Source organism: Oncorhynchus mykiss, chromosome 17, assembly GCF_057628025.1.
Source record: "Oncorhynchus mykiss isolate SJ-2025 chromosome 17, ASM5762802v1, whole genome shotgun sequence".
NCBI classification, from domain to species: Eukaryota; Metazoa; Chordata; class Actinopteri; order Salmoniformes; family Salmonidae; genus Oncorhynchus; species Oncorhynchus mykiss.
In genome coordinates, this window is record NC_143038.1 from 45,831,823 (window position 1) to 45,850,250 (window position 18,428).

The 18,428-nt window shown below is 41.5% G+C and overlaps 1 protein-coding gene across 1 annotated transcript; it reads left to right on the forward strand.

The window, feature by feature from the left end:
- Positions 1–4,346: 4,346 nt before the first annotated feature.
- On the forward strand, positions 4,347–11,317 carry LOC110494308 (oxytocin receptor-like). Its single transcript, XM_021569263.3, has 2 exons — positions 4,347–5,258; positions 7,737–11,317. Exons 1-2 carry the CDS (start codon positions 4,394–4,396, stop codon positions 7,940–7,942), a joined length of 1,071 nt encoding a protein of 356 aa, XP_021424938.3. The 5' UTR covers positions 4,347–4,393; the 3' UTR covers positions 7,943–11,317.
- Positions 11,318–18,428: the final 7,111 nt, after the last annotated feature.

Below are 18,428 nucleotides of genomic sequence, written 5' to 3' on the forward strand. Positions count from 1 at the left end.
GTTTGGCGGATGCCAAGAGAACGCTACCTGCCCCAATGCATAGTCCCAACTGTAAAGTTTGGTGGAGGAGGAATAATGGTCTGGGGCTGTTTTTCATGGTTTGGGCTAGGCCCTTTAGTTCCAGTGAAGGGACATCTTCAACTTTACGGCAACAGATTGGGGAAGGCCCTTTCCTGTTTCAACATGACAATTCCCCCATGTGTAAAGCGAAGTCCATACAGAAGTAGTTTGTCAAGATCAGTGTGGAAGAACTTGACTGTCCTGTACAGAGCCCTCAACCCCATCGAACACCTTAGGGATGGCTCGCTGACGGCGAGCCAGGTCTAATCGCCCAACATCAGTGCCGACCTCACTAACTCTCTTGTGGCTGAATGGAAGTAAGTCCCTGCAGCAATATTCTTCTTCCCAGAAGAGCGGAGGCCATTGTAGCAGCAAAGGAGGACCAACTCCATATTAATGTCCATGATTTTGGTCATGTAGTGTGTATAGTAGTTTAAACTACTGTGTACAAAACATTCTGAAAACCTGCTCTTTCCATGACAGACTATCCAGGTGAAAGCTATGATCCATTATTGATGTCACCTTTTAAATCCATTTCGAAAATCAGTGTAGATGAAGGGGAGGAGACAGGTTATAGAAGGATTATTAAGCCTTGAGACAATTGAGACATGGATTGTGTATGTGTGCCATTCAGAGGGTGAATGGGCAAGACAAAAGATTGGAGTGTCTTTGAACTAGTTGTGGTCGTAGGTGCCAGGCGCACCGGTTTGAGTGTGTCAAGCACTGAAACGTTTTTGGTGTTGTCACGCTCAACAGTTTCCCTTGTGTATCAAGAATGGTCCACCACCCAAACGACATCCAGGCAATGGCTGGCCAGTGGTCAAAAAACAGGTAATTGATGAAAGAGAAAAAGGAGGCTGTGCAGAGCAGTGCATCTATCAATTTGCAGATGGATACACTGCTGCCATGAAGGGATGTACCTGATTGGCAATGATGTTCAAATATCCTGTGGCATTCAAACATTGATCCACTTTTATCAAGGGACCCAATGTGTTGCATGAAAACACCCTACACCATCACAGCACCACCACCAGCCTGCAATGTTGACACGCGGCATGATGGATGTACTTGTGGTTTTCTCCATACCCTAGTCATCCCATCAGAGTGAAACAGAAGTACTGGGATTCATCAGCCCAGGCAATGTTTTTCCAATTCTCCAGCGTGTTTTCGTACCTTAACCTACTGCAATCGCAGTTTTGTTTTTTGCTGAAAGAAGTGGAACTCTGTAACGTCGTCGGCTGCCATACCACATTTGTGTCAAGGTACGTTGAGTTGTGCATTATTTTATGGGTCTTTGGGCACCAATGTTGTACTAGACTGTCAGTTGACTAACTGTAGCCCGCCTGTTGCTCTGCACAATTCGCAGCAGGCTCCTTTTTCCTCTTTAATCAATTACCTGTTTTCGACCACTGGCCTGCCATTAGCTGGATGTCCTTTGGCTGGTGGACCATTCTTGATACATACGGGACACTGTTGAGCATGAAAAACCCACCAGTGTTGCAGTTAATGACACTCAAACCTGTGTGCCTGGCCACCCTATTACCATACCCTGTTCCTGTCCCCAGAGCATCTTATACAGTTAATCTCTTTTTGTAACATGTTGAGGCCGGTGTTGTGCCGAAAATCTCCCCCCTGCCAGAACCCCCCCCCCCTCATTGCTTGCTAGTTGAGATTTCTGCTCTTCACCCCGTTGTCAGTTTAGCCTACATTTCACTGATCTTAGTAGCAGAAAGGATTTTTGATTTGTGTCCTTCAAGGCAGCTGTCAATTATCACATTAGGCTGCGATTCATTTTATTTTTAATGGCGTTTCGATCACGGGGGAGAAACTAGTAATGTCTGCAATTTTCAGTTTGGCTATTTGTTTCAAGTGTATTAGTCTATAAATAAATCTCTTTGCCAAAATTCGTCACCTCTCCCATGTCTTATTCGACTAGTAGTTGTTTGGAAATGTTTATTGCTTGCCAATATTTGACTCCCTCCTCTGTTTTAATATAACACACATACATTACTTATTCATTTTGGTTGCCTATCCTGACATGAAGTTTGTTCTATACAAAGTATTGGACTCTGATGTGTGCACAGAAAGTATTTGACTCCCTCCTCTGTTTAATATAACAGTCATATACTTTCTGTGGCACACATCAGAGTCAAATACTTTCTATAGAACAAACTTCACGTCAGTGTAACAGTATAGCTTCCGTCCCTCTCCTCACCCCTACCTGGGCTCAAACCTGGGACCCTCTGCACACATCAACAACAGTCACCCACGAAGCATCGTTACCCATCGCGCCACAAATGCCGGCTCTTGCAGAGCAAGGGGAACAACTACTTCAGGTCTCAGAACGAGTGACGTGACCCGATTGAAACAGCGCGCACCACCGCTAACTAGCTAGCCATTTCACATCGGTTACATCAGCATAGGTGTAACTGATGTGAAACGGCTAGCTTAGTTAGCGGTGCGCGCTAAATAGCGTTTCAATCGGTGACGTCACTTGCTCTGAGACCTTGAAGTAGTAGTCAGAGAGATTCTCATATTATTATCAGTCAGAGCTACAGAATATTTTTAAGGACCCAGTGAGAGTTATTAGTGATATAATTCTCTTGATCTTTTGTGTGTTCCATACAGCAAAATCAATGGTGTATATTTAACTCTGAAAGTGTTAAATGTACACTTTTTTCAGTGAACACACTTTTTTCAGTGAACAGTGAACAGTATAACACTTTTGAAACTATTAACATCAACACTGATGGTTATTTTACACCACTTAGTGTTAATGTCACTCTTACAGAGTGAATTTAACTCCTGAATCAACACTAGAAATGTAACACAACAAAAAAAATCAACACTGGCCAATTTGTTATGCACATTAATACTTAAGTACGATATTTGTGATAGGCCTCTCGCAAGAGGGACCCCAAGTACAAAAGTGTAAGAGTAATTTCTCCTCCAGTGTTTCCAGAGAAAACATCTGTAACCAGCTGGAGTCAACTGTGTGTCTGGAATCAACACTGTCTGTTTCAGAACATCTGGAGGCTGTCAGGAACATTGGCACATGTCCCATGCCCTGTGATGTGTCTGTCTGGATAAGCCAATATAGGGAGGATGAGACTATAGGTCATAGGGTATTAGGGTAGATTGTTATTAGAGGAGTGCATGTATTGTCAGTATTGATCCATTTTGTGGATGGAACACAAAGCATTTACACGGGCAGGATCTGAACCCTGGTCAAATGGGAATAATCGACATCTTGAAAGTTACAGTAAGTGGCTGGTGATGTCCAATTGTGCACTCATAGAAATATTATTATTATTATTTAAATGTTACATTCATTCAATTTTTGTAGGTCTATGAATTATGATAATTGTATCAAAACATTTTTTAAATCTGTTGTTTATTAGATTTTTATATAACCTGCTCATTTGGGGTTAAGGTTTCAGGAAGCTCAGTTCTGTCTAAATTGGGCTGTTCTCATTATCCCAGGAAGCTAATACATAATGACTGGAATTATTCTGTATAAACATGGAGCCACAGAGTTTCTCAAACTGTACAGTCTTTGATTGAGCTCATCATGGAAAGGGAAACTCTCTTGAATGGCTGAGACAAACGTACAAACACTTGGTGCCTATGTAAACAGTATACCTCGGGCAATCCAATGTAAACATCCGTTAGCCTATACAGACAGCCTAGCAGCCTGAATCACTCTAGCCTATGACCGAGCTGTAAATAAAAAATGAAAGCGTTGTTAAAAAACAAATCAATAGTTACATAAAACGTTTTGATAAACGTCTTCATATTTGAGACTTTGTGCGCGCGAACATCTGGAGTTGAAGGATAGCTCCACCCTGCTCCCACGCAAATAATATAAAACCCAGAGCAACAGATCCTCATCAATAGACTACTAGGTTGCAGCTCATGTCGACCCCTCCCCAACTTCTCCTGCGCACTGCAATCAAACTGAATATCAGTTAAGTTGTCTTTGTTTAAGTTATAAGCCTAAATTGCTTTAACCTATGGCCCTATGTTTTTTTTGATGGGTTGAAATCATTAGGCTAATAGTTATTTGGAGATTTCGGTTATCTAAAATTCTCGGACATGATGTCAGTATTTAAGCATTGATGCATTGTAATTTTGAAAGTTAAATTAGCCTAAAACGCATCTTACTAACTCAGTAGTTTTAGATCAGATATGGTAGGTATATCAAACATTAGTGTAATAGCATATCAAAGTATCTCTGTTACTCAGTGTATCAATTTTTGTCTTGTTTCTCTGCAGAAGACCGCTCGTGCGTAAAGTTGCTGGCACCCGCCTCTTCGCTCTCCAAACCTGAACCATGTACCCGTTTAATGCCAGTTTCAGTAACTTCAGTCTGATGATGGAGGTTGCGGACATGCCTCGGGATGAGAACCTGGCCAAAGTAGAGATCGCGCTGCTCAGCGTCATCTTCGTCAGTGCCGCTATCCTGAACACAGGGCTACTACTGGTTCTGTGGAAGCGGCGCAAACAGGTATCCAAGATGCGTGTCTTGGTGTTCCACCTTTGCGTTGCGGACCTGGTTGTGGCGTTTTTCCAGGTGTGCCCGCAGCTCATGTGGGACATTACGGACAGATTCATCGGACCGGACCTGGTGTGCCGCTTGGTGAAGTATCTGCAGGTCGTAGGCATGTTTGCGTCCACCTACATGATCGTAGTGATGACCATTGACCGCTACCAGGCTATCTGCAACCCTATGGTCAAATTTCAGAGGAGGCGCAAGCGCTGGAACATCCCTGTTTGCATCGCCTGGGCGATATCCCTCGTGGGCGGCCTGCCTCAGATCTTCATCTTCTCCCGGGTCCAGGTGGCTCCCGGGGTGTTCGACTGCTGGGCGGACTTTATCCAGCCCTGGGGCTTGAAGACCTACATCACCTGGACCACGATGGTTATCTTTGTCTTGCCCATTTTGACCGTGGTGGTGTGCCAGGTGCGAATCTGCCGAGCCATCCAGAATAACCTTTACTTAAAGACGCACCATGATGGGGGTAGCGGGGTTGCCTTTCAGCTGCCCTCCAGAACCAGCAGCGTGGCTGGTGTGTCCAAAGCACGAATCAAAACTGTGAAGATGACAGTGATTATCGTACTTGCCTACATCATCTGCTGGACTCCGTTCTTCACGGTCCAGCTTTGGTCTGTGTGGGACAAGGACGCGCCAACAGAAAGTAAGAACACGGATATCAATCTTATTATAAATGTATAATGAAGTCCCCAAATATGACTGTCAATAGGGCGTTAGGGGTGGCGCCCCACTTGTGATAAAACAATATATATATTTGATATAGTAATTATTTGTATCAAAAATATATAAGCCTATATATTATATCAATCATGGATTGTGTTTTAAACGCTCATAAAAGTGGGGCAGATGTGTACATTTTCCTGTTTCAAAAATAGATTGTTCAGAACAAGCTGTTCAGTTACTACTCTGCTCATCTGCGACTGCAAGCAGCCTGCATCAGCACCGCCTCCGTGGGCGCATAGGCCATGCTGAATGTTGAGGGGGGTTGGGTTTGATTAACCTCGCCTGGGCGCACGTGTAGGTTTGTTTTGCACCGGCTTAAAGTTGACTGCATGAACCAGGCGCCCGCTCTGTCCGCTAGCAAAGTAGTCTCAAAACAAAAGTAATGTAATTCAGCATGTGTAGTTATTAGTATAATTCTGTGTTTTCCCATGCAAAAGTGGTTGCTTTTGGAAAAAACGCTTGATCTGCTCTATCAGGTATAGATGCTGCTAATGAAAATTGTAATTAACTTGTTAATAAATAATCAAAACAATCACGGGTGCCTGGGACCTGATAAACTAGACAACAACATCCAAGAAAGGTGGAAGGACAGAGGGATACACTAGCTAGAATCTTCTCATTGCGGATCTGGTAGGACAAACAAGCTTGGCCAATTTGATTGTCCATCAAGGTAGGTGACAGGGTGACGTGTGTGGACTAAAACAGACCAAAATTGGGTGTATCAATCACAAAGGATGATAAAAATAGTTAGCCAGCTACAGTAATTTTGATAAATAGTTTGGATGATTTTTGGGTCAAATGAACCAGTTAGGCTATCTTCCTTTGATAAGTAGCTTGCTAGCTGGTTAACAGTTCACTCTCATGCCAATTTCAAGTCTTTCTAAACTAATATCTGACTAAGGGTGCGTTTGTAAATTCACTCTGGAGTGTCAGAGTGTGCTGAGTGCAGTCAGATTGTCCGTTCATAAATTCAGTGAATTTTGTTCACGGAGTGTACAGAGCGCATACTGGACGTTCAGGCAGAGGGGTAAGCTTGATGCGAGCGTTCTGACCTCACAACACTGCCGAAGCTAAAGTTAGATAGTTTGCTAGCTACTTCCTGACACAAATGAGAGAAACCTCACTCTGACCATTTTATTCACCCAAGCAGAGCTGGTTAGACTGTTTTCATGTTATCTAGAGTGTTAGTGACTGGAACTGTGCTGCTGCCAATGTTTACTGACACTGGTCATATTCACGGCAGGGTAGCCTAGTGGTTAGAGCGTTGGACTAGTAACCGGAAGGTTGCAATCCCTGAGCTGACAAGGTACAAATCTGTCGTTCTGCCCCTGGACAGGCAGTTAACCTGCTGTTCCTAGGCCGTCATTGAAAATAAGAATTTGTTCTTAACTGACTTGCCTAGTTAAATAAAGGTTAAAAAAATATATACACATATATATATATATATATATATATATATATATTCAGCGGGTGTTGTGTGTTCAGAATTTATGATTGGGCAATCTGACAACTCTCTGAATTTACTAATGCCAAGATCGGTCTCTGAGCGCACTTTACAAACACACCCTATGTTAGCTAGCCATCCCCAGTTAGATAATGTGTTTTCCCAGTTAGATAATGGGTTTTCACTTATTGCATCTGCGTGCATGTTATGTTCTCCCTGGTGCACTCATTTGTTCGTGACATGAGCTGGCTGCTCGTTCTAAATAGTAGCCTATGATCTAATCTGTTCAAAACAGTGGCAGCAGTGGTCATTTGGTTTTTGACATGCAAAAGTGAAATAGGTGTATTTATGCTGTTGTTCAAACGCACATATTTCTTTATATGTCTTCTCAAATAATCTACTGGTAGTTTGAAAACATGACATCATATTTATGTCATGCTGCTTTGTTGACAACTCCAACCACCTCATGCCCAGGGTATTCACGCCACAGGTACACACCCTCTGATTTAGGCTAGTCTCTTACACGCCAATCAGACATACAGCATTATTGGACAAAATGGTGCCTAGCATAATCTGGATATGTGTGCAACAAAAGTTCAACATTCACCTTCTGCTACCATTTCTGTCAAGCCATCTACATATACAATTTGGTGCATACCTTTGATAAATCCAACAGAACACACTGCAACTGCCTCTGCAACCAGTGGAGGCTGTTGAGGAGGGGACACCTCATAGTAATGGAAACCAGGTTTGATACCATTCCATTTACTCAATTCCAGCAATTCTTATGAACATCCCCCCCTCAGCAGCCTCCACTGTCTGCAACGCAATGTTGCAAGGCAAACGCTGCGTTCCATTGGAAATTAATGTACTTCTGGTGTACCAAAACGCAATGACACTGTCGGTGTAGGGCGCAGTAAATGTGCGTAATTTATCCTTGTGTTGTCATTGCAGCCGCAACGTTCACCATCCTGATGCTGTTGGCAAGTCTGAACAGCTGCGCCAACCCCTGCATCTACCTGCTCTTCAACGGCCAGCTGCCCAATAAGCTGACGGTGCTGTGCCGAAGGCCTTCCAACAGGAAAGACTCCATTAACTATGAGGCCACAGTGGTCAGCTCGCTCTACATGAGCTTCAAAAGCATCTCCGACTCCAAATAGAACACACGGTTTTCATATTCTCCAGGTATGGGGAAGCAAGTAACTAAAGGCACGCTTTAGAACCTGAAAGGGTTCTTTGGCTGTCCCCATAAGAGAACCCTTTGAAGAACCCTTTTTGGTTCCATGTAGAACCCGTATCAAAAAAGGGTTTTTCTATGGGGTACTGCCGAAGAACCCTTTTGGTACTCTTTCTTCTAAGAGTATGTGCGGGAATACACGCTAAATAGTGGGGAATAGTCCACCACTAATGGATTAAGGCAGCCTGTTTGTGATGTGGGCTGGTGCTGGGTGTCACAGAGATACAGTGCCTTGCGAAAGTATTCGGCCCCCTTGAACTTTGCGACCTTTTGCCACATTTCAGGCTTCAAACATAAAGATATAAAACTGTATATTTTTGTGAAGAATCAACAACAAGTGGGACACAATCATGAAGTGGAACGACATTTATTGGATATTTCAAACTTTTTTAACAAATCAAAAACTGAAAAATTGGGCGTGCAAAATTATTCAGCCCCCTTAAGTTAATACTTTGTAGCGCCACCTTTTGCTGCGATTACAGCTGTAAGTCGCTTGGGGTATGTCTCTATCAGTTTTGCACATCGAGAGACTGAATTTTTTTCCCATTCCTCCTTGCAAAACAGCTCGAGCTCAGTGAGGTTGGATGGAGAGCATTTGTGAACAGCAGTTTTCAGTTCTTTCCACAGATTCTCGATTGGATTCAGGTCTGGACTTTGACTTGGCCATTCTAACACCTGGATATGTTTATTTTTGAACCATTCCATTGTAGATTTTGCTTTGGATCATTGTCTTGTTGGAAGACAAATCTCCGTCCCAGTCTCAGGTCTTTTGCAGACTCCGTCAGGTTTTCTTCCAGAATGGTCCTGTATTTGGCTCCATCCATCTTCCCATCAATTTTAACCATCTTCCCTGTCCCTGCTGAAGAAAAGCAGGCCCAAACCATGATGCTGCCACCACCATGTTTGACAGTGGGGATGGTGTGTTCAGCATGATGAGCTGTGTTGCTTTTACGCCAAACATAACGTTTTGCATTGTTGCCAAAAAGTTCAATTTTGGTTTCATCTGACCAGAGCACCTTCTTCCACATGTTTGGTGTGTCTCCCAGGTGGCTTGTGGCAAACTTTAAACAACACTTTTTATGGATATCTTTAAGAAATGGCTCTCTTCTTGCCACTCTTCCATAAAGGCCAGATTTGTGCAATATACGACTGATTGTTGTCCTATGGACAGAGTCTCCCACCTCAGCTGTAGATCTCTGCAGTTCATCCAGAGTGATCATGGGCCTCTTGGCTGCATCTCTGATCAGTCTTCTCCTTGTATGAGCTGAAAGTTTAGAGGGACGGCCAGGTCTTGGTAGATTTGCAGTGGTCAGATACTCCTTCCATTTCAATATTATCACTTGCACAGTGCTCCTTGGGATGTTTAAAGCTTGGGAAATCTTTTTGTATCCAAATCCGGCTTTAAACTTCTTCACAACAGTATCTCGGACCTGCCTGGTGTGTTCCTTGTTCTTCATGATGCTCTCTGCGCTTTTGACGGACCTCTGAGACTATCACAGTGCAGGTGCATTTATACGGAGACTTGATTACACACAGGTGGATTGTATTTATCATCATTAGTCATTTAGGTCAACATTGGATCATTCAGAGATCCTCACTGAACTTCTGGAGAGAGTTTGCTGCACTGAAAGTAAAGGGGCTGAATAATTTTGCACGCCCAATTTTTCAGTTTTTGATTTGTTAAAAAAGTTTGAAATATCCAATAAATGTCGTTCCACTTCATGATTGTGTCCCACTTGTTGTTGATTCTTCACAAAAAAATACAGTTTTATATCTTTATGTTTGAAGCCTGAAATGTGGCAAAAGGTCGCAAAGTTCAAGGGGGCCGAATACTTTCGCAAGGCACTGTATATCACGGTTGTAACACCTCTGGCAGACAACATAGGAATGAGCAACATTAGCTAGATTTCTGACAGTTTTCATGTGAATATGATCAAATCCGCTTAAAAACAATATGCGAATTTCCCACTCTGGCGGTGTTTCCATCAAATGTACTTGTTTGACGTGATGCAGATAAAAGGCTGTGAGCGCGTGATCACGTGGTGCACATAAAATACATTTTGTGGTTAAATGTACCCATGAAAAAATACAAGTTAAATGAGTTTCCAGCACATTTTCAACTCTACTGATGGTTTTATAGCTAACAGCGCTATCGTATTTCTATTTGTCAAGCGGCAGCCAGGCCTTGATTAACATGTCACCAGAAGAAAACCCTCAATATTTATTGGAAAGGAGCATCAAGCTCATCACCTTGCACTTTCCCCACCCTGTGAACTTCATCATTTATTTAATCTGTAGCATAATAAACTGCATGCTTTCCCAAAGAGTTGTAGTGGGGGGGACCACACGTCATTACGTGACTCCAAGTTTACTTCCATATGATAGTTATTATATCAATATTTGCGCAGAGCAGTGTTTCCCCAACTCCACATACATATTTGTTGTAGCACCAGACAAACTCACCTGATTCAACTAATTGAGGGCTTAATGATTAGTTATCAAGTTGAATCCGGTGTGCTTGTCCAGGGTTACAACAAAATGTGTGCTTTTGGGGGTACTCGAGGTTGATCTAATCTAACACCACCAGTTAACACCTGCAAACTTTTTGATTGTATAGTGTAGACTGCATTTACTGCCTGTGATTGTTTACAAAAATCACATGATCATCTTCAGCTGTTTGATGCTTTTATGATGCCAGAGAAGTGGTGAAAGAAGCAGTTACAAAGAGAAGGTGTGTGTTCACAGACATTGTCCAATGTTGATGTAACCTAACAAAATGCAACTGTTTGATGTCTTCTGTGCACATATGAATGGCCCCTATGATGTAACTGCAATGATGAGATAGATGTTCTTCTTCTTTGTTTTATTTTCTCGCAGTCATACTGTGTTCAGTCGTGTTTGATCTTGCCTAGCCATCTTGTCTCAAGAGGACCACAATGGAAATAAGTCCCAGACTTTATTGTGTGTTATCCTCCATGCTTTAACAATGGAAATAAGTCCCAGACTTTATTGTGTGTTATCCTCCATGCTTTAACAATGGAAATAAGTCCCAGACTTTATTGAGTGTTATCCTCCATGCTTTAACAATGGAAATAAGTCCCATACTTTATTGTGTGTTATCCTCCATGCTTTAACAATGGAAATAAGTCCCATACTTTATTGTGTGTTATCCTCCATGCTTTCACTCATGTGCATGTATGGCTTTTTCTAGTTTTATGTGTGCTTGTTTTTTTAAATGGTCAAATTAATAAACTAAACTTCAGAAAGACTAGAAAGATTTTTGGAAAACTTTGTTTAATACCCGAAAATGATGTATGTAAACCTTCTATGTTTAGGTCTGTTGTAAACTGACAAAGACTAATGATTTTGTAGTGCAATTGATTGTAAAATAAACAACCACATTTTCGTGGGTAGATGTTCTCCATTTGAAATGAAGCCCATAAAGTTGCCGGAAGCCATTTTATTTTTGTTCTGCAACAGAGCTGTTTCTGGGAGATTTCTTGGAGTTAAGGAATTCTTATTCAATTCCCTTTCCTGTTTGAGTTGGGCACCATTAGTAAGTGGGCGTCTGTTGAACAATTGCAGAAATGCAACATTTCTAATGATCTCTCTTCTTTGAACAGATCCCCCAGTATCTATTTTGTCATTAACAAAGAGTGAGACCAAGCACACCATCAATGCACAAACATAATCAGCAGCATATAGCCTACTTGCGGCTACAGCATAAAACACAGTGGATAAAATGTCTAGTTAAGTACACAATCAAAAACCGTCCAGCCTATAGTCTAAACGTGACTTTAGTCTATGGTACACAACCACAATCATTCAGCTAATAGAACGACAGAAAATTAGCTGCTGTACAATGAGCTAAATTGAATTTGTGCGTCTAGCTGCACTGCTGTTCCATAAAGCATTTGTGCGTTTGTAAATCATGTTCCCCTTCCTTGTTTTGATATCATTTGCACAGTATAATATGTATGATGAATAATTTTCCATACATGAGTCGGGCTTGATTGTGTTTTCAAACAGTCAATCATCTATTAGTGACATGGACATACATTTTTCAGATGCATCTCCAATTACCTATATCTATCCACCACAGTGTACAATAACACCAGCAGTACAGTATGTTCTGTTTTATATTGTTGAATACATCACTTCAGTAATTGGTCATGAAAACACAAAGAACACAACCAACTCCTTTGCCTTAATTGGTCAGTGACTGAAAGAAAGGAAGATCATAGTGTGAATATGACTTCCGAGAAATATATGCATGTCATATAAAATGTCTCTCCAGCCTATTACTGACAACTGCTCACTATATAAGTGCAAATTTCAGTCCCAGTTCAAATACATTATTTAAAATTGCTCTGGATATCATGCGCTCCAAATTCTGCATGCACTGACAGTCTCAACAAAGCCATTGAATATATCAGGAGTCCTCTGTGACTATACATTAGGTGGAATGGCATTTACTGCAATCAAATACTAATCAGCAGGGACAATAACGACAGCTATGTAGACATGGAACAGACTGGTCCCGTTTGGCAGTGATAAGGACATACTTCTAGATGACAATGAGTTTAGGATAGCCTGAGTGTCAGTCGTTTTGTGCCATCATGCCAACTCCTTGTCACTCATTGTCATGCAAAAACATGATCGGATTGACAATGACGGCAATGGAGTTGACAAGAACACAACCAAATCTGAGACCAGGCTAAGTTTACAGTGTGTTGCAAAAGTATTCATCCCTCTTGGCATTTTTCCTATTTTGTTGCATTACAAACTGTAATTTAAATTGATTTTTATTTTTATTTTATGTAATGGATTTTATGTAATAAAATAATAAATAAATAATAATAATAAATAAATAAAAAATACTTGTTTAAAAATAAAAGAAAAAAAACTGAAAAGTGCTGGGTGCATATGTATTCACCCCTTTGCCATGAAGCCCCTAAATAAGATCTGGTTCAACCAATTACCTTCAGAAGTCACATAATTAGTTAAACAAAATCCACCTGTCTGCAATCTAAGTGTCACATGATCTGTCACATGATCTCAGTATATATATACCTGTTCTGAAGGCCCCAGAGTCTGTAGCACCATTAAGCAAGGGCCACCACCAAGCAAGCGGCACCATGAAGACCAAGGAGATCTCCAAACAGGTCAGGGACAAAGTTGTGGAGCAGTACAGGTCAGGGTTGGGTTATAAAAAAAATGAAACTTTGAACATCCCACAGAGCACCATTAAATCCATTATTGAAAAATGGAAAGAATATGGCACCACAACAAACCTGCCAAGAGAGGGCCACCCACCAAAACTCACAGACCAGGCAAGGAGGGCATTAATCAGAGAGGCAACAAAGAGACCAAAGATAACCCTGAAGGAGCTGCAAAGCTCCACAGTGGAGATTGAAGCATCTGTCCATAGGACCACTTTAAGTCATTCACTCCACAGAGCTGGGATTTATGGAAGAGTGGCCAGAAAAAAAATCCATTGCTTAGAAAGAGGTAAGCATACAAGTTTGGTGTTCACCAAAAGGCTGTGAGAGACTCCCCAAACATATGGAAGAAGGTACTCTGGTCAGATGGGACTAAAATGGAGCTTTTTGGCCATCAAGGAAAACGCTATGTATGGGGCAAACCCAACACCCCTCATCACCAGAGAACACCATCCCCACTGTGAAGCATGGTGGTGGCAGCATCATTCTGTGGGGATGTTTTTCATCGGCAGGGACTGGGAAACTGGTCAGAATTGAAGGAATGATGGATGGTGCTAAATACAGGGAAATTCTTGAGGGAAACCTGTTTCAGTCTTTCAGATTTGAGACTGGGACGGAGGTTCAACTTCCAGCAGGACAATGAACCTAAGCATACTGCTAAAGCAACACTTGAGTGGTTTAAGAGAAAACATTTAAATGTCTTGGAATGGCCTAGTAAAAGCCCAGACCTCAATTGAATTGAGAATCTGTGGTATGACTTAGACTGCTGTACACCAGTGGAACCCATCCGATTTGAAGGAGCTCGAGCAGTTTTTCCTTGAAGAATGGGCAAAACTCCAAGTGGCTTGGTGTGCCAAACTTTTAGAGACATACCCCAAGAGACTTGCAGCTGTAATTGCTGTAAAAGGTGTCTCTACGAAGTATTGACTTTGGCAGGGTGAATAGTTATGCAAGCTCAAGTTGTTTTTTTTGTCTTATTTCTTGTTTGTTTCACAATAAAAAATATTTAGCATCTTCAAAGTGGTAGGCATGTTGTGTAAATCAAATGATACAACAACCCCCCCCCCCAACTTTAATTCCAGGTTGTAATGCAACAAAATCGGGAAAATGCCAAGGGGGTGAATACTTTTGCAAGGCACTGTAGGAGCCTCTCAGACCGGTCTCTGTATCGTTATGAGAGCTGGTTGACATAGTTTCTCACTGAATATAGCCATACTGTAAGGTATGAACAGGTGAGGAAATATAATATGGCCTGCCAAGGGAATGGATATCAGCAGTATTGTATGTCAGAAGTAGTGTTCCAAAGCGCCACACATTTATCAGAAAGCTGTTATTAGCTGTTCTGTTCCAGGGCCTGTCAGTGCCGCACTGGGAAACCAGTCTGTACCGTGTGACGGCCTGTCAGTCAATCACAGCTAATGTGTGTGCAATGCATTCTTACAATTAGGCAACTTGACAATTGCCTGAGCCCTCACATCCTCAGGGGCCTCGTTAACTTGGCATAATTTTGTTTAATAATACATAATTTTGTTATCTTGCCTTCCTCCTCCGCTCAAGACATTCCTCAGCTCGTGGGTAACCTCTGATCGGTTTTCTTCCTCTGAAATTGGCTCTAGTTTTCAAGCAGTTGGGACTATTAGCGCTCTCTCTATGACGCTCACAGGCCACGCAGGACACATAGAAGGGATGGTGATAAAACTGCTATTTAAAACACTGCAGATCTTTTTTTCTACACATAATTATCACCTGACAATCTTCCCTGATGTTTTCTTGCACTTTTAGAGCCACAGGCATTGGCCCAGAATTTCCACATCAGTGCATCCCTAACTTGAACGTCTTAAACCAGATAGAAAATATGTAGAAATGATAATGGCCCTACATATTTTAAAATAACTGCTCTTTTTCTGGCCTGCAAATCTTTGCCGCCCTACGTTGAATTTTGAATTCCCGGTTTTGGCCCTCGAGCCAAAATGATTGCCCACCCAGTTATGTTGTGATACAAAGACCTTTACTAGTAAAGGGCATTTAAAGTATTTTCTGTTAGCCTATTCATTCTGCTTTGTTCACTTAAAAGACACGTCTCCGAACAGCTCTTCGTTCAGTAGCCATGATCATGATAAATAAACATGAGTTGGGGCCTCAGACTGGCCTATGCGTAGGGCCTCCAAATCTGCTTTTGTGTGTGTGTGTGTGTACAGTATATATAAACACATATATATATAAGTCTAATATGAGCAAATGTATGACTCATAGTTGTAGAACCATGTACTTATTGGAAGTACAGTATACTTCCTACACAAACTGACATGGACACAGAGAGACACAAACACCTAAAAGTTCTGTACTTCATGTACACACTTACATGGACAGAAAGAGACACACGAACACACACATATCTAATAGTTCTATACCTCAGACTGTCTTGAGACAAAGGGTTGGAACTGGTTCAAAAAACAGAAAATAACACAGTTATTTGAGGAACAGAACACAAAACGAAAACAAAAGTGACCTATACTGTTCCAAAACTGAACCATTATTCTAAAAGCATAGGAACCGGTTAATAACATTACTTTACATTCCAGGCATTTTTTTCCAGTCCAACAAAAATCGCAACAAAGCGCCTATGCAAAGCCCTCACTCTGTCACTCAGAAACGTATTACAACAACCGTTCATTCAATAGAATAAAATAAGGAGTAAAGTACAAAAATAACAGGTATCAGAATAAAAACATCTATTACAGCAATAATGTCAGCGACATCAACAATGTCGCTGCGTGTGTGTAGGCTACCTGCCCCTCTGAAGCATAGGTCACTGTAGCCTATTTGCGACATTACAAGCGTGATTCAGAAATTGGAGAGAGATGTTTAATTAGAGAAGAGTGGAATTAATTTTTCATGGCTAGTTAAGGATACCATATTTATCACTTTTCACATTGTATTTATTAACTACAAAAAGATCAAACCTGTTTTTAATTCTACTGCTGCTCTGCACACACAAGCTTGTTAGCTAGCTAAAGTTTACTCTGGTCCAACATTAAACCAACTCGGAAGTTCAAAGACTTTGAAAGTTCCTCCATGGATGCCGCTCCTCCGTAGGTATAATTCTGTGAGCCTAATTCACATAATGCATGTCATACCAAGATGCCCAGTGCTTCAAGGCAAGCTTCCTTCATCCTCTCTCGCTATGCTGAAATTCAAGATAAAATGTGTTCATCTTTTAGGCTAACATATTGAAACTTGGACAAATCCAGACTGGAATATGATGACTGTAATCAGAGGACTCCATATGTGCTGATTGTATCCACAGTGTCCTAATGTGGGGAGAGGGAGAGCCGTTTGTTGGTGTGATAAATGACAACTGTGTTTGTAATGAACACAAATACAACATCAGTCTATGTCCTATAATCATGGCTTGTTAGTGGCAAAATGTATTGTTCCTCTAACTTCTGAGTTATTGAAACACTCAAAGGCTCATTCATGTGCACTTATGCACACAGGCAGGCATAAACACACCTTTTATTCACCTGATACAAACAATTACTGTTTATCGCAGATACAACAGTCAAGCAGGTAATACAAGTTTAACATAAGAGGTCTGACGTCACCAGTGGTGGAAAAAGTACCCAATTGTCATACTTGAGTAGAAGTGAAGATACCTTAATAGAACATGACTCAAGTAAAAGTTAGTACTACTTCAGTATTTGGTTTCAAATTCTGAAATATTAAGCAAACCAGATGGCAGAATTTGTGTTTTTTTTATTAGATAGCTAGGGGCACACTCATAATTTACAAACGAAGCATTTGTGTTGAATGAGTCCGCCCGATCAGAGGCAGTAGGGATGACCAGGGAGGCTTTCTTGATAAGTGTGTAAATTGGATCATTTTCCTGTCCTGCTAAGCATTCAAAATGTAACGAGTACTTGTGTGTGTGAAGGAAAATGTATGGAGTACAAAGTACGTTATTTTCTTTAGGAATGTATTGAAGTAAAAGTTATAAATAGTAAAGTAAAGTACAGATAACCCCCCAAAAAAGTAGTACTTTCAAGTATTTTTTACACCCCTGGACTAACCCCTGAACCACTATTTTAAATCTCTTATTCCCCCTTCATCAAAGGCTTGTTTTTGAAATGAGTAAATGATGAAAGGGATGAAAGCGAGAGCTGGATAATTCATGTATCCTCCAGCAATGTGTTTGTGAGGGGTGAGCACTAGACTATGGAGAATCAATCCATACCATTTCATCTCCATAGAAATATTTGAACCAAACACACCTCAAGCCACCCCACTGTCCTGTTCTTCCAAAACAAATGATGTGGCTTTGCTTTGCACCCACCCAACGTATTAGGCTACCAGGGAGAAAGGCAGTTATCATAGGAGACCTAGCTGACAACGACAGAGCACTGGACACAAAACATCTCTGCCACGTTAGACACAGCTTCATTATCTCTCTGTGATTCTCCAGCATTATTGGCATCAGCAGGCCAATGTCATTGTCACTATAGAAACAACGGACAGGTTGTTTTTGTCTAGATCACTATGGCAGCCACCATGCCCGGCTCTGTTTTGACTGAGAGGGCTCCTGTGATTGGACAAGATCTTATCATGAACTGGAACTACCTCTGAAGTTTATATATAGTCTGGGATCTGTGGGCATGCATCTTTCAGTGCAGTGGGAACAGAACCGCTTCACATATTCCACATAAACATGTATAGGCCTAACAATTGTCTTGCAAACTCCAATCACAACAATCTTCATGTGGATTTTGCTGTATCAAAGTTGAGCTACAAGGGTAAGGTTTAAAGTAATTAAATAACTGACACTTGTGACTTATCTCATCAAGAGTTCTCCGGTGAACTGAGGTTGGGGTGTACATGCGCTGACTTCGACACTTATAATCAGTGAAATCACAAAAACAAAGAGAGCAGGAGGGTGTGTTCACTTCTCTCTGATCCTTGCAACAAATTAGGCTCTTGGCTGATGAGCTGCAATTGTGCTACAGATCATGGAGAGACTTGCCGGGAGTCACCACTTCCCTCAGAGTTTGTGAGAGAGAAGTACGAGACCTTATAATAACATATGCCATTTAGCAGATGCTTTATCCAAAGCGACTTAGTCATGCATGCATACATTTTATGTATGGGTGGTCCCAGGAATCAAACCAACTATCCTGGCATTGCAAGCACCAT